This window comes from Choristoneura fumiferana, chromosome Z (assembly GCF_025370935.1).
Source record: "Choristoneura fumiferana chromosome Z, NRCan_CFum_1, whole genome shotgun sequence".
Lineage (NCBI taxonomy): Eukaryota > Metazoa > Arthropoda > Insecta > Lepidoptera > Tortricidae > Choristoneura > Choristoneura fumiferana.
In genome coordinates, this window is record NC_133472.1 from 43,827,189 (window position 1) to 43,844,201 (window position 17,013).

The 17,013-nt window shown below is 37.4% G+C and overlaps 3 protein-coding genes across 8 annotated transcripts in view; all 3 read left to right on the forward strand.

Moving 5' to 3' along the window:
- Glut1 (Glucose transporter 1) overlaps positions 1–14,881 on the forward strand; it is a 116,296-nt gene extending 101,415 nt beyond the window's left edge. For 3 of the 6 annotated variants that reach the window (XM_074101370.1, XM_074101362.1, XM_074101387.1), the window contains exon 17: positions 1,553–14,881. In XM_074101370.1, the coding sequence (XP_073957471.1) occupies positions 1,553–1,784 (232 nt within the window). In that variant the 3' untranslated portion in view covers positions 1,785–14,881. The remainder of the gene's footprint in view (positions 1–1,552) is intronic. The other 3 variants (XM_074101378.1, XM_074101406.1, XM_074101396.1) reach the window with 1 other exon arrangement.
- LOC141437922 (solute carrier family 35 member C2-like) overlaps positions 1–17,013 on the forward strand; it is a 309,412-nt gene that overhangs the window by 277,543 nt on the left and 14,856 nt on the right. The gene's annotated exons all lie outside the window — the stretch shown is intronic.
- The window catches only part of LOC141437983 (uncharacterized protein CG1161-like), a 13,499-nt gene continuing 13,218 nt past the window's right edge, over positions 16,733–17,013 (forward strand). Inside the window, exon 1 of the mRNA XM_074101593.1 lies at positions 16,733–16,924. Coding sequence (XP_073957694.1) covers positions 16,868–16,924 — 57 coding nt within the window. The 5' untranslated portion in view covers positions 16,733–16,867. The remainder of the gene's footprint in view (positions 16,925–17,013) is intronic.

Sequence of the window (17,013 nt, forward strand, 5' to 3'; positions counted from 1 at the left end):
AAAAATATCGAACATGCCACGTGTTGCGTAGTCCCGTTTTGTTCGGAAAAAGGGAGGACAAAGTTTTCTGAAATACAAAACAGTCTCAAAACACTGACATTCATTGCCCCGTAACGCATATTTGCCATAATTAATTTCAGGTATTGCGAAATATTCACAAAATTATTCTAATTATAAATAAACCCGCGTAGCTCATCCAAAAACAGTGCGATTTGACATTTCGGAGACCTCTCGCTACACTAGCGCCTCTAGCGGGCATTCATACGTGATAACTCTCTCACACAAAAAAGTGATAATTATGTTTAATTGTAGCATTTGTAACGTTTGTAGTACAAATCTTCAGGGGCGTTTTATTTATATTTAAAATCAATTTGAAAGCTCCCTTTATATACATAGATACATAGTAACAAGTGAAGCTAATATAATTGTCCTAAAAGCAAAATAAACCATCTACGTGCCTTTCGAATATTTTGAGTAATAATGAAATAATTATTTACTTACGTTTTCACAATGTGTATTCGTTTCAACAATACGAAAGAAATCCTATCTTTGTGTCTCGAGCTTATAGGTTACAAACGCTTTTTAAAACCAAAGAATTTGCAGACGATTTATAAAAAAAACTCGGTGACCTCTTAAGACCATGATCAAAACAAAGTAAACCTACACAATAGTAAAAAGTTTAATGATAAAGACGTTAATGACAACATAGCCGGATTGCACTTTAGTTATTTGAATGATTTATTCCTCAGTGAGGCTACTTAGCTCTTGTGACGGGAAGTATTTGGTATTACTAAAAAAAAAGTCACAGTCGGATCTTTGGATGAAGCAAGACGGGGTGATGCCCAGCGCCCATTCAAAGAGGCCCTAACCTAGTATTTTTATGGAGGTCCGCCTTCGCCGATTCCGATTCGCCTAAATCCATTTTTGCCACGCGCAGATCTGACGCTGATGGTCTTACATTTCGTGAGCTGTGGTTCTGCTGCTGCTATAGAAATTGACCCTAGACTTGGCGTGATACCATGTCCACATGTTCAGCTCGCATCAGCAAACGCATAGGACGCAGTCATATGTCAAACTCGTCGTCATCTTGACCTTTTTACATCCCACTGCTAGGCATAGGCCTGTTTTCGGAATCAAAGGGCTTGGGCTGTAGTTCGCACGCAGCCTAACATAATTCGGGAACTTTACACTCACCATTGAATTACTCTGCAGGTGTGTGCACTTGCCTTATGTTTTCTGCATCGTAAAGCTCGTGATGACTGTCAAAAAACAAAGGTGTTTTTGAATCGGTGGTGGCTATTTGGCAAACCCTTAGCCTTATACCACCGCCATGTCGAAGTAGGCAATGGCTATTTCTTATCTTATTCCATCGAGTGATTGCCTCTTGTTCGTTTGCTGGTGCTTGTTATACTGACTAAAGACTTGTGTTGCTCGGGGGTGACACTCTTTATATGTCGGTATTATCCGTGCCGGGAAAGAGTGTCGCTGCTGCTCGGTCAACAGTAATGTAAGTACTCGTAGAGTGGTAACGATGTTGTCTGTTTGTCTGTAGTATCGGAGCAGTCGTCGGGTGCGGGGGATGCGGGCCGGCCGCCGCCGCCGCTGCCGCCGCCCCGCTTCCCTGCTCCCGGCAACGTCTGACAATGGGAGCCCGCTGCGCGCACCCCTGCGCACATTGTCGCCCCCATCAAGGCCGCTGCCAACTTCTTGTTTCATGGACTGAGGCGACCCCCAGGACGCGTTTCCATCACCACACAACAAATGTTCTAAATCCATGTGATTAGGTTAACAAACGAAACTAGGCTAGGTCACGGCGTAAGTTATAAAGTTAGTCTGTCATTTTATGACATAATATACGCGTAGGTACCATGTAAAGTGCCATCTTGTACCCATGTTGGTTAGGATTCATGGAAATTTTAATAAGGTGGCACCACGATGGGCTCCGCGTGGTACAGCCATTCGAATACTCTAAAACGGTCTACTGACTCTAGCTTCTGATATTGATATTAAAGTTAACTCAAGACAAGTATGATCGGGGGAGGAATATTCATTATGATATACATATTAGATTTTTATGGAGTACACGTATGTAGAGCGCGAGCGCGGGCGGTGCGCAGTTTGATCGTCAGTTATATAATTTTAATTATACCTAGCACGGGTTGAATGCCAACTAAATCTATGTAGAGAAATTAATGTTACGAGTATGGTGGTTGATGATACAACTGTGTGAGCAAGTCACAGTATAGGATACGATGTAAATGCATGCTGTGGCTAAATTGTCGTTGGTTTGTTTTTTTACATATGTATTTTGATTGTTTTTTGTGAGATTTATTCTATTTTTACTCATTATTGTTATCATGATAAATTAAGTCATATCTGGAATGGCGGTGAGTCTATTATTGTGTGAATGTGCCGGGCGAAACGCAGAGCCGGAATTGACTACTTAAAACGTAACTTATATGGGTACTGTAATTTTAAAGTGCATCTTCGCTAAGCTCTGATTTGTGCTCGGTTATGTAGTTTAATATCATCGAGTCCTTTTGTAAAGTAAGTTTTACTATTTTGTAAAGACTATTAGCGCAAAGCTTTTTGACTTGTACGCCCCTAGTTCGAACTGTCGTTTATTTCGTTACATCCACTTGGTTACGAGTCGGGATTTTGCGAAAAGAAATATCGACCCTTCCCTTGGCGTGACAAAATAGGGTAAGTGGCAAATGTAGCTAATGCGGTGAAGGAAATAATTTAATACATGTCGCTTAATAACTTTTGCCTAACCGACATTAATTGTCGCTTACCCATTTTCTCTTTCAAGTGTCGATATAAAATGACCACTTTTTATATTCATTGTGATATTTGAAATTGGGACCTTCACGTCGCTTTCAGTTTTTCCACCAATTAGCGATTTATTTAGTAAAATTAAAATTGTCATATCATATCATGTAAAAATGTGAAGCATATGTATCGCAATAATATCATGTACATTTTGCTTAACACTCTTTACTGTATATAATAAGACATGTGATTGTCCAGTTTTACAAATATTACGCTTATTTATAAAATACTTAGGGTCGCAGTAAAAAGACTATGGAATCCCGTTAATGGAGCCAAGCGGCTGTATGCCATCGAAAACTAAACTTACTTCTGCTAGTGGCAGCGATATTAAATATCTTCTAACAACAGAGGGTAACGAATTGACGTGGCATTTATAAAAAACATAATGAGTCTGTAGCTAAGTACGTAGTAGTCTACGAATAAATAATAATTCAAAAACAAATTCCACACAAAAAGTGACCTTAAACCAAAACGACTCATTATGATTCGAATAAGAATCATTTTAAAGGTTGAAAATACACGGGCTTGTTGGTTGATTGGTTAAAATTCAGAAAGAAAGCAGGGATTGGTTTGTTCGCGTGATGCAATGTCAGATGTAAGTCAAATGACGCGCAGAACACGCTTTTAAGCCCCGCCTACTAGGACACGGGAGGCCATTTTTATAACGCAGTTACAATTCCTGACTTACCATTTATTCGTATATTAACATTGACCAACACGTAAATTCTGTCACGTGTTATTCTCTAAATATAACTCGTCTGCAAAGTCATCGCTATGCTCCGCAGCCAATTATTATAACTTGACCTGTTCGATCATTGGGATTATAATATGTCGCCAGCCGGTGGCCCATGAGGGGACAAGTTAATATGGAGAATGAGAAAAGTATGAATTGTGGGTAACGTCGAGAGCACATGAAGCTTTTCACTTGTAGTACGAGTCTTACATCTACGGCGATTGTAATAACTTTTGTGTGGTTGTTTTACATTTGGCAACTTTTCGGAATCTCTAGGGGGGCAGCTGTCCCTCACTGCTCCCCCTCCCCTTGGCGACGCCCTTGATCCCAAATAGAATCAGGTGTATTTTCATTGACCAACATTAGAACAACTAAGATATCGAACACGCGCTCATTATGGTATCAGTTCAGTCCGTCATTCTGGTTAGAATGACGACAAAATTACCGTAGAGCCCTCTCGGACTGATAGATTGATGGTCCAGTCCAGACTCTTTCGGAACGTTTTGTCCGTTTCCCAAAACATCCATTCCCGTCATTACCTTTTTCTAAATAATCCGTTTCTCAAAATGTGCTTCTCGCAAAAGATACGTTTGTCTTTACATCCGTTTCGAAATTCGAAATCTGTCATTTGATTGCGATCGCGAGCATCAGGAACGTTAAGCAACACGGCCTCTGGTCAAATTATAATCGTTTTTTGAGTGTTAGGTGACTCTGCAGACGGAATTTGTTCAGAAAATCACACACACTCCACATAACGTAAAAGAGTGAACGGGACATGATTACCAGTCAAAAGCAGCGCTGAATTTGTTGACTTGACTAACCACAGGTGCCACCGACGCACATGTGCGTTCAAGATATATGAATAATTATGATAGCGGCACAGGGTGGAAGTCACGGTGACGCATATATGCGTCGGTGGCAGTGAATGCGTTATAGACGTTGTTGTGTAAGCGCGGTAAATACTTTTGGGCAGTGGGTTCTCTGTACCAACAACCAATAACGTGCCACGTCAACGCCGTCACTTCCTTTAGGTTAGATCTAGATGCTGCGAGATAAAATTGTCCGAGTAGTTGGATTGAGGATCCGTACAGCATGAATGTAGAAGTGATTGGTTAATTCATTGCAATGTTGACATTCTTGCTGCAGTACTCGCTCGATATTCGCACCATCTAGATGTTGAAGGTATTCTTTATCTGCAAATCATATGCACGTCTTTATTTACCATTGTGTGCAGTTTGCCTGGATTTTGTGGGACGAAACTATGACCTTAGTTTCACGTGGGTGGCTGCCTCGTGATACGCAAAAGCATGTTGCCGTGTTGCCGTACTATGTACAGTTTAATCCTACGCAAGATGTGAGCAAGTAGCGCACAATCGTAAAAAAAACGATAACGTGCTTATTTCGTGCGGGGATATTATGCCTAAGTTTTATTTCACATCAAAAGACAAATGCCAATGCAATAAATAGTCAATAGCTTCGTGAATAGTTTATAGATGTCCAATTTTTTCTAGCAAATTTTAGCGTGCTTAACTCGTTGTGTTTAAAAGTGGCTGTACAAAATATTTGTTTGCTCACCGAAACTTTTAAGTTGGCACTGGTTTTTATTGGTTAGGATTCAGTATTTACCACAGGGTTGTAGTCAATTGTTCGTCCATGCATCTGAACACTGCTCAATTCATCTTAAGACTTAGTCAGTACGGCAGCGACGCCAGAGGGCGGCGTGGTCGTTCGGTGTTCGTTTACGATTGAGAAGAATGTATACGGCCTCGTATCAGAATCTCGTGGTGTTCAATATGGCGCCTGTAGTATGACCAGGCTTTCTTATGAAGTATAAAAAGCGATAATTATCATTTTCAGGGCAGTCTTTATCATATTTTGCTAGCAAAAAAAAATAAAAAAATTGTGTTACTAAGGGGCAATATTGGTTTCGGCTGTGCCCAGGTGCCACGCACACCTTGCACCCCTGGATAAAGACAGTTCTGATTATTTTTAAGCGTTATGTTTATATTTAGGTACTAAAGCAATTTTATATTCTGATGCTTTCAATTGTTTTCTGTTAAACATTAATTATGAATAGCTGTTTCAATTTCTTCATAAATTCATAAACCAAGTAACACGACTGATACGCGGTCTCGAGATATTTACGCATGTTCTGTACAGGGGGCGTATGAAACGGGCAAAGCCCGGGGGTCGTCGACCTCAACAAATATTTTACTTAATGTAGGTAAGTCACTATTGGACGTGGGCGCTGACAAATATGTTGCAGCACCAGGTAAAGGGGCCTTGTCCATTTCAGTTGCATTGCACGGTCACGCCATGTCCACGGCCATTTTTAAGTCGGAGTTAGACGCCGAACGCCATCTATCGGCGCTCGCGTCCAATACTTTATCAACTGCTTTTAACCAAACTTTTATAGCTTTAGAGGCCTTTGGAATCCCATTGACACAGTCCGGATTGCAATCAAGCCAATTGCAAACCGGACTGCTGTGGGTCACCGTGGAATGCCCAATTTCCAATCTTACCATAATCTGTTTTTGTCACATACGTTAGTAACCGTGTGTAAGACACGTGCATGTTAGAATAAGTTTGTACTCTCGACAATATGATGAAAATTGATTCATTTTACGTTCAAATAGTTGTGAGAGCTCCGGTTATTAAAATCACAATCCGCGATTTCCTGTATTCTACTGCCAGTCAACAGTGATATTAAAAATAACTGATACTTACCAGGGAAGGTGATTCGTGGATTTAGGAACTGGACCATTTATTCCACACTTGTAGATCTACAGAAAATAAGCAATAATTATGAGGTTTGGCTAACAAAAACATTTGTGATAGTTTATTTTTATAGGCAACTACATACTTAATAGAATTCTATCTTTCACTTTAGGTACCATCAGCCAAATAAGTGGTCTATCAATTTACAAACAAGTTCCCATCAAATGAATATGTCGCTAAATTCAAACTTTTAATTTGACAGACGCCTCTATTGGCATTATTGTTTTGTGACATGCAAACGATTATCAACTTGGGCGCTAGACCACATGATATTTGGCTGATGGTACATATTTATTCTGTGGCCGTGGCAATACTTCAACATTATCTAACCCTAACTCTTGTATTTATTATAATATAATAAATAAAAAACGAAAATAGACAATAAACTTAGATAGTTTTGTGGAAAATGCAATAATTTACTCGTATAATTTAATAGTTACTTAACAATATGCGTTAAGTTAAATTTGAATATATGTATTTAATTAAGCACGACTCTTTCTTTTAACTTCTTACGCTGAGTAATCATAGCTACAAAAAGTTTTCTCTACAAGTACCCTTACATTTCTTTTGCCATTTTAACTGCCATAGTTCTTTACCGAACAATAACTTCGTACATTTCAGTTTTGTTCTGTACAAACGCCGAAAACCTTACGTTATTCCTGAGGACCCTCTATCTATAGAGTTGTAGACACCATTATCAAAAACTATAAAATAAGTCTATGTACATTCGATTAGACACTATTTCAAGCTTTCATTCATTTGGGACTCTATGGTTTTCTGCCACAACTCCGTACATGATATCTTTTATTGTAGGAGATTGACGGAGATCTTGTTACTGTCATATCGCTCACCACGCCCAAAAGAATATAGGCATTACTGAATGTATATTTGCAAATTTATATTCATTTTATATTTGGATTGATTTTTCGATATTTAATGGCCAAGTTATACATTTAGCGACATTAATTGTATTATTTACAACAAATCTTTTTGTTAGCCAATATGTATTTAATACAAAACACCATAGCAATACGAACCTATCTGTCCGTTTGGAAAGACAGTAAGAATCTGAGAATTCCAGCGTGTTTTACATTAAATTAAACACGTGTAAATAATATAAAGAATTTCGCATATTAAAAGTATCGACGTTCTACTACATGTGAAATACCATTTAGCATCAAGAGTCGTACTCAGGGCCGGATTTAGAGGTGTGGAGGCCTTGGGACAACAGAGAAGTGGGGACCCCCCAAAACTAAGAAATGAACAGTGAACTAAATGACCAGTATAATTATGTTTGTACAAATCACTACATGTAAAAGTAAAACAGCGAAAAAAATCAAAGGAAAAGTTGCTTACTAGTGTTTACTGGTTGTAATTCGAAAAAACAAATTCCGAAGTTGCTGTTGTGGGTGGGGCTCTCTTTTGTGGAGGCCCACCCCTAAATCCGGCCCTGGTCGTACTACTAGACTTTTACACGTGTATGATATTCTCGCTTGTCGCTTAAGACAAATCGACAAACGAGGAAAACTGAGGAGTATCAGATCTTATTATTGGTAGGTTCATATTACATGCCGAGCGAGGTATGACCGAGCGTCGTGATGCCCAGGCTGTGCATATAATATACACTTTGTTACAAGTAAACACGATATACCTAATGTTAAGGTTTGCTTGAAACGGATTACCATCCCTCGCTGGCACGCAATAGTATTAAGGTTTTTGTTTCAAATGGGAATAGTGTCATGGCAAAATCGTTTCTTCCAAATGTAGTTAGCCATCGTTAGGGTTAAAATACAGGCGCTATTGTAACCATCGCACAAGACTGCACAAAGCGATTCTGCACTTATAAGCAAGCGAAGCACTGTCATTATGTATGAAAAATAATACTACCGCATATAACAGACAGAAACATGCAATGCTGCTCATTTTAAATGCTCATAAATCATTTAAGAATAGACACAAACGCTGCTTCTAAATAAATATATGTACTACACAAATCTTGTGGCGCTTACGTATTTTCAAATCGCAGACGAAAATACTTAAGCGACATCATTGTGAGAGTTAATTATATTCGGAAGTATTATTTAAAATTATATTTATATTAAAATCATGTTTTAATTGTTATGTTTGTAAGGCGATGTATTCAGTTAGTAATTATCGTTGCGATATACTGTATTTCAACAAACCTCGTTTTCTATTAGGTAAACCTATGAATGAATAAGACTGTCCTCGAACGTCGTCTGGTGGTTACGCTCTTTTGTGTTTTTTTAACGCATTCCATTTTTGCTCAAGCGCCAAGCGTCAGGTACATTTTACCTACCAGAAGCTGATGAAATCTTCAATACCGTGTCCGGTATAGTTAGTATTAGGGGTCGGACAATAAGTGCGTATGACGTAAAAATGACGTAACCTTGCACACAAGATGATGTTTTTATTTAAACTGCCGTGTGACATGTAGTAACAAAGTAGCATTAATGAAGTAACAAAATAATCGTAAATAAATCAATGGAATTCAGTGAATAAAATAAATTTCATATCGTTTAATAAAGAGGTTGATAAATGATAAGGGATAATTGTTTATGAAAATCAAAAATACTATTTGAAATCACCTATAAGTGGTTTGACGTCATCGGCACTTTGTCCGACCCCTGGTTAGTATGGTTTTCGCAGTGGCAGACATACGAAGTTGAACTATATTTTGGGAACAATCTGATAAATGATGTTTTATTTTGTAGGTTTGCTCGAGATCAAGGAAATAAAATAACTACCTACTATAATGTAGAATATTGCACAACTTCGAAGTTCCTGATTATTGTTATTGTCAAACAAAAAAAATTTCTATACTTACTACTCTGTATTGTATTTTTGTCTATGATTCATATTGTTTATATTCAGAAACTTCATAGTTTTGCAATGTGTCAGGATTTACTTCATAACGGCCGTTGACTATAGTCGATAAAGGGCTTATCGCTCTTCATGACGCTGTTCAATCCTATGACAGTTATTATTTTTAATAATTATTTTATTTCTGACACGGGAGGGGGCGCTACTACGAAATTCAAAAATCGAACGCGATCTGCCGCTAATATTATTTAACAGGAGCGTGAGAGGGACGGTATCCGGTTGGATTTTCCAATTCCGTAGGAGCCCCGCTGAGCCTGTCAGCAGGGCTACCACGAAATTCGAAAATCGAAGTTTGTATCGTTCCGTCCCTCTTACTCTCGTATTAAATAAGTAATATAAGCGTCGGCGCAACGGTACGATACGAACTTCAATTTTCGAATTTCGCAGTAGTTAAAAGTTGATTACAACGGGAATATAAAAAAAAAATCAATTACCCAATACATTACTTACTGACAGATCTTAGAAAAACATAGGTACTTAGTTAATTTTAATTGCAGAATGACGAGCGAGTACATGATAGTGTCAGAAATAAGTAACTGCAAGGCTACTACGAAACTCGTAACTCGAAGTTCGTGTCGTGCGGTCCCTCTCGCTCTTGTATCAAACAGTGTAAGTGTCAGAGGGACCGCACGACACGAACTTCGAGTTTCGGAGTAGCCCAGCTGGGAAAGAAATAGGTTCGTAAGTCAACTTCAACTTCAACTTTTTGCTTGGTGGCAATCGGTCGCAAGAAATAAGTCATCCTCGTATTGTAGCTGCAGGGCTACTACGAAACTCGAAACTCGAAGTTCGTGTCGTGCGGTCCCTCTGACACTTATACTATTTAATACGAGAGCGAGAGGGACGGTACGATACGAACTTTGTAGTAGCCTTGCTAGTAGGGTTGCGATGCGACACAAGTGAGAAAGTATACCTACCTACCTTTAATAACATTACAACTGCGCAAGTTGCGCAACTAACTAGACTGGCCAGCGAAAGCCGTCCACGCATTTATTACGAAACTTTAATCTGGTATCATTTTGAGACTGTCAAAATTGACATATTGTCATTCTAGCCCGGCTTAGATAATTTTGATACGTCTGCTATAAGAAATAAATGAGTAAATATTTTTTTGTTAAATTTAACTTACCATCCTGAAAATGGAAAATGTTATAAGAATATGTTAGGTTAGATTATAAGATTGTATTCAATGCCAATCTGGTCAAAATGGGCCAAAAACTGATGCGTCTCGACTCGACTGTACGTAAATGAGCACTAACAAAGATCATAAAATTTACCAAGGGACTCCTAAAGTGCATCATTAACTTTCACACATTACTACATGAATTTTCATGCAGCTTGAAGAGCCCCGAGTACAATTTAATGTCTGGAAAATTAAAATTTAAATAATTTCTAAGTATCAGTGTACAGCAAGTGTTGCCAGCCTCATTTTTTTGCCGCGGTTTTGCGTGGACATCTTTTGCTGGCCAGAGTCAGTAAGAGTACTTAGTATAAATATGCGAAATGAGAACTAACGCGTAATTAATATTCGACGGTCTTATACATAAAATAAAGCGATCAAGCGGTTTCAGTGTTGTTAATAATGAAAGATTTTAGAACGTATATATTTAACAGCAAAATGTTTGTCTAGAGGCACGGTAGTTGTCCTGGCCAAGATCAGAAAAAGGACAGAATAGTTCTGTTGTCGAACCGTTTTACATTGTCAGATTGACCCGAAGCTGGTTCATATGGTTATTCTTCACTGTGAAAGTACATACCTATATATTGTTTATCATAAATACTCACAAATCTGGCGCTAAGCACCCTAATGTTAAGAATGTTTTTTGTTTAGACAGTGCATTTTTTTTAAAGCGAGATATAGAAAAAAATGTGATGCCAAACTCAAATTAAAGTAAGACCTTTGAATCCAACGCAATGTTGAATCAATATTACATAAGTATAGTCAGTCGAGGACACGGATACGAATTTTCACGCGTACAAATACTAAAATTTCTGACAATTGGCGAGGTTTTCGTAAACGATTAAAGAGTTTGTTTTTACTTGTAAGTCAGTGAGCGTTCTGGTGGTTTTAATACGAACAATAAAAGAAAGAAAAAAAATCATCGACGATTAAGATAATCGAATTCACACTGAACAAAATGTCCCTAGAATTGAAACTGATTGTACGAAAGGACGATTTTGATGATATTCTATTGTTTGAATGAATATAGCTGTTATAAAAATATCCGATATTATCAAAGGCTGATAAGATATGAACTCTGGGTCGGTTGCGGACGCTAGGCAAGTGGACTGTCGTTCCCTAAAAACTAGTTTGCAATCACAATTTTTATCTATCACTAAGCTTTTTGTTAGCAATATTATTAGTCTATTCATATTCCATCATATATGTATGTGAAGGACGGTCAATACAACCTAAATGCGATATAAATAAATATGTAATTATAATTTAAAAATCTAGTTATTAGGGAGCACCGTGATTTCAAATAAATATCTTTAAGGCTAAGGCGGCATGCCTAGTCTTATAAAAACCATATTCTAAAATGAGTAATAATATTTTTAATGTTAATGTACTTACAAGTATTTAATGTTTAGTTTGTTAAATACCATTTTATGTAATAATAGTATTTACTTATATTTTAGATTTTGTTTAACATTTGCACGCGGTGGTGTGCGACAAAGAATGAATAAGCTATTATGAGATCATATGCTACTTGCTTTTAAACTTTCATTGCGGATTTTTTTTGAATGAAACTTTCCATAATTATGCTACTGAATTATCAGAACTTTAATGAAGCTGAAACAAGGCCTATATTCGTCTATTTAAAATGATAATAGATCAACATAGCATGAGATCATTTTTTACAAGTGTTCTAAAGCAACCGCATTCCAATCAGTCGCTTACTTTAAAAGATCTAAGAAGGATCTAAGCGTACAGATGGCGGGAAGTAACTTTATTTAATACGATGTAAAGTTTATGCGAGCCAGTAAATGAAGTTACTATGACAGCTCAAAACCGCCGAAAAAAATCTGGTTTCTTGCTTAAATAACGAATAATCTGGGGGCACGGCAGTGCCTCCGCCAAAACGTGCAAAATAACGGCCATACTTTTCTCGATAGCTTTTTGTTGATTTGATTGATTACGTCGAACTGCCGAGTGCGAGTGTCAAACTTCTGACAATATTAAGTTTAAGTTGGTGGCAAATCTCAAATGATAAGTTCTAAATTAGTGTTAATATCGCACCTGCGGGTGATTGTAAATAAATTTATTTTTAGCTGCACACGATCAATGCAATTATGAAGCTGTAGGGATGGTTTTGATGCTTTGGCGTAGCGTATTCCGCACTGTTCGTATTTGAATGAAGCTTCCAGTTGTTTATGGTGTCTAGATCTTTGGGAAATGTAATGCTCCATCTGAAGCATGTGTTAGGTTAGACAGCTGCAAGGTAAAACTGGGAACGCGGGAGTGACTGACATTTCTACAGCCAAGTTTTAAACATAATCGGCTCGTCACCGTCCTGAGTAATGGGCAGTACCTACCAATGGTAGCAAAAGTAGGTACATTTAACAAAACATAACAAGATTAAATGGCTTTAATGGTGAAATGAATGTGGTGTATGAATATAAAGTAAACAGTTAACTAATTTTGAACTTAAAACTGTTGAATATACGTAGTTTAGTTAATCAAGCTCAAAAGGCTTCAAGCCGCATTTTAGGCTAATAATTGAATTACAATTGTTTTTCAAGAACTTGGGATTTTTGAGACTCACTTTTGTGGTGTACAAGTTCAGATTGGTATTACGAAATGTGCTGGCTCGCTACGCCTAAGCAATATGTAGATGTTCATGGGAAATTTTGTAATAGTATATACCAATATATTAATGTTTTATTGATATTATTATACTATTATTGTATTGCAGCTGTTAGTTGAGGGGGTGAAAGGCGAGTGACACAGCTTAACAATTGCATTGTTTGCCAGCTTAAGTTAGGTTATCATTGTAATTATAATGCTTCGGAACCCTTCACTGTTGTAGACCATTCTTCTCATTGCAGCCCGCTTTGAAGTTAGGTTAAATCAAATTTAGTTAGTTAAGAAATTATGTGGCCTCAGTTTGTACAGGGCTAAGAACGAAATTTCAAAACAAATGTCAAACACATATAAAAAGGTTGGGTGTCACTTTCCCGGCCCAGATAGTATCGACCCTGTTTTTCGTGTACACGCCCATAGAAACTGACATGAGCTTCTATGGGCGTGTACACGAAAAACAGGGTCGGTATTTCCATGTTGGTATTATCCGGGAAAGAGTGTCACCCAAAAGGTTACCCCAATATGTGAAGCTCTGGGGTACTTATACGTTTTTATCTCTTTCTAACTAAGTAATCTGAAAAATTAACTGGATGGGGATGTTGACTCCACCAATCAACTGACGTACTTTTTATTAGCTGTCAAAACACAATTCTCCCATAGAGTTTGAATGGAAATAGCAACATATGACGTCACTTGTTCGCCAACTCAATCAACTACTTAACTATTTATTTGTTTTAAAGTAACGAAAAATCTAATTTTGCAATTAATCGAAAATTAATTTGGTTTTCAGGGCTAAAATAAAGCGTTTTTTTTACTGGAGTCGTGTCTTCAAATTTTTTTAAATTGTGTCAACATCCCTATTGTTTTACGTGCTAAAATAAGATCAGGTCAAATATAATTGAAATAATCGGCGATAAAGTGAAAGATGTAAAATTAAGTCAACTTACCAGTATTATGAGAGGAGTTCTTGAAATTATATTAAATTTCTACACGCTGATAGATTTAATGACCTTATTGGTTACTCTTACTGCCAATTTTCAAATTATGCATCTCATCGAAGTATTTGAGGTCGCTCCATCCATTTGGGACCTCACAGCGCGTTAGAGACTGACAACCCCATCTAAGGCCTCAAAGTTTTGAAAGCTCATGTTACTGCCGGAGATGGTTTTTCCTGATATAATTCTTATCCAAACGGCAATTTCGTTAATTTACAAAACCGCCCCAAGTGTATGAAGCAATAAAAAACCGTCTCGTTTCAACTTGCATTTAGTGTTGTTTGACTGTTCATTTATAATGTATGGTTCGAGGAGATTTTTAAGTGGGTAGTTTGAATCATCTTATTACTACATACCCGGGACCACACTGGTGCAACTTGAACATAAAGCATCGACTCTTGGCAATATTTTAGTACGTGTCCTGGTGCGGTCGTCGGTCGCGGACGGAATTTAGTGAATCATCATTTAATATTTAAAATGGGAGTGTGACTGGTTATTGCCAAAGATAATCCGCGACTGGCGTCCGCGTAATTGGCGGTGAGCGGCACTTGTTTTTGGGCGGTAGTTCTAGACTGATTTTAGAACAGTGAAGGGTTCCTAGCACTTAGTGTGTACGCTTGTAAGTCCGAGGTTCGGTTCCGTGACAACACACGGACGGACACGTAACTTGGGCACGTCCCAGACGCTAGATCGACTTCGTTTACGCACTATCCAAAAAAAAATACGCCACAAATTATCTGAATACGTTTCAGTTATCACGGGGGATACTCCATTCTTGTACAAAAGGAACTTGTAAAATTTTATTGGAACTACTTGTTATAAAAACGTGAAAAAATACATTTATGTTGTATTATTTTGTCCTGTGTTTGTAACTTGGGGTGCTATTCCAAAACTTATAGTTTGTAGCGTAGCACCCTCTCACTCTCCTATTTAATACCTAATACCTTTAGCGTGAGCGAGATCAAGTTTGAAATTCGAACTTCGTAATATAAAGCCTGCATAACGATGGCAAGAGAACTAGTTAGGCTACGAGTATTATTAATATACTTATGCCAGCAACTACACAGACACTCAGTGCAGAGGCGTCTTTAGCCCATGTAGCGCCCGTGTGCAATTATTACTTTAGCGCCATCTAGGAGATTTAGGCCCAAACATTTTGCACAGATGTCAAAAAAGGAATACTACTAATATTAAAAAGTAACTAGGTATGTGTTTGTGTATGAATTTATGAAATTTGGTATGTAGATAACTGAACTACTCTTCTAGATGAAAAATACAAAAATTCGTTTTACACCAATATTCCTACGGGATCAGAATAAATCTCAAAATCCCATCCGTTGGGTATAAAGTTATGAAATTAGGCACTTAAAAAAATAATGGTACCTACTGCAGAGGCCGCGAAATAAATAGAGGATTGCCGGCCGAGTAGTTAAGTATTTTATACAATCCCTGCTCGCGGACGAGGCTTGTATAGTACTTTACTCAAATAAATCCAAGTAAATAATACCATGTCACCATGTTACTTGATGATGAACTCATATGTACATAAGGGAAACAAAAACACTTATTTGAATTAATAAACCTTACCATAAAAAAATAATTTTTAATACAAGAGTTTTTTTGCTGACTGTACTTTTTGTTGACATGCATTGTCACCCAAACTACATTTTGCTACCAAATTTCAAGTATGCTATTAACCGTGAAGAAGTTCCGTTCCTGCGGAGACGATCCTGGCTGGGCTCCCAGGATGTCACTACTAGATTATTGTATTGTCACGTGATTTACATAAGTATGCCAAATTTCAAGTCAATCCGACTACTGGAAGTTGGTCGAATTTAGAGACAGCGGGGACAGGTGAAACTAAATAAAAGCTTGTAAAAACCACTCGATTTTGTTTAGGTTTAAACCGATTAAGTATTTCTTTTTAGGTTTCCGTGTAAACTATGAACCCGTTATAGTTTCGCCATGTCTGTCCGTCTGTTTGTCTGTCTGGCTGCGGCTAAGAAGCTCAGAGAATATACATATCAGTCACGCCGAACAGTGATAAAATAAAAATAAAAAAATGTTATGTATGTACTTTATGTTACTCCGACAGTTATGAGAAATCTAATGATACCTCATATGTTAAAATCCGTCCAGCCATAGGTCCAGCCGTTCAAGCTGCAGTGATGACCAAAGAAATGGACATACATACCCACATACGACATACATACATACGCTCGAAAAACATAACGCTCCTTCCTTCGGGTAAAAAAAAGGCCAAAACATGTTAATAAGTTGGTAATCCTAGCGAAGCGATCTCTTTCAAAAATCATAAGTTTTTTCTCTCAGTTCCAATAACAGTATTCCGTCAATCAACGTTTGTTTGATTGTGCAGTCAAGTGCATGAATTGTTACAAAAATTTTGCTTTTGTGATAATCAATTAATTGGTTTTTAACGTGGTTTTTAACCTACCTGAGAAAAAGAAAAAGATGATTCTAATTGTATCAATACGGCAGACAAAGTTTTCAGTATTTACAAATAATCCATGAAGGATAAAAAAACTCAATAGTCCTGTAGTTTTTTTAACTTGGCCTTATTTTCAAAAAATAGTTTGGTCAGATTTATTATTTTTATAATCACTGTATTGCCATAAAAAAAAGCCGAATTGGAACGTCAAAAACTTAAAAAAATAATTGTGTCATCAATGTCAAAACACAAACTAAAATGGCAGCTCGCTCGTGATTCCTAAATTGTTGTATTTACCTTAGTCTGCGGAAAAAATAAGAAATAATTCGTTGCTTTAATGTTATTATAAAATCAGTTAACAATATTAAACAAAAATGCGTTGGGAATACTTTATTGTGGCATTTGCTGCCATGTACTTTGTCTGCGTCTCGGTAAGTTGTGACAGATAAAAAAAATATTAATATTTTTAATTACCTATTTAGAGCTATAAAGCTATAGCTATGAGAAACTTAACTAAAAT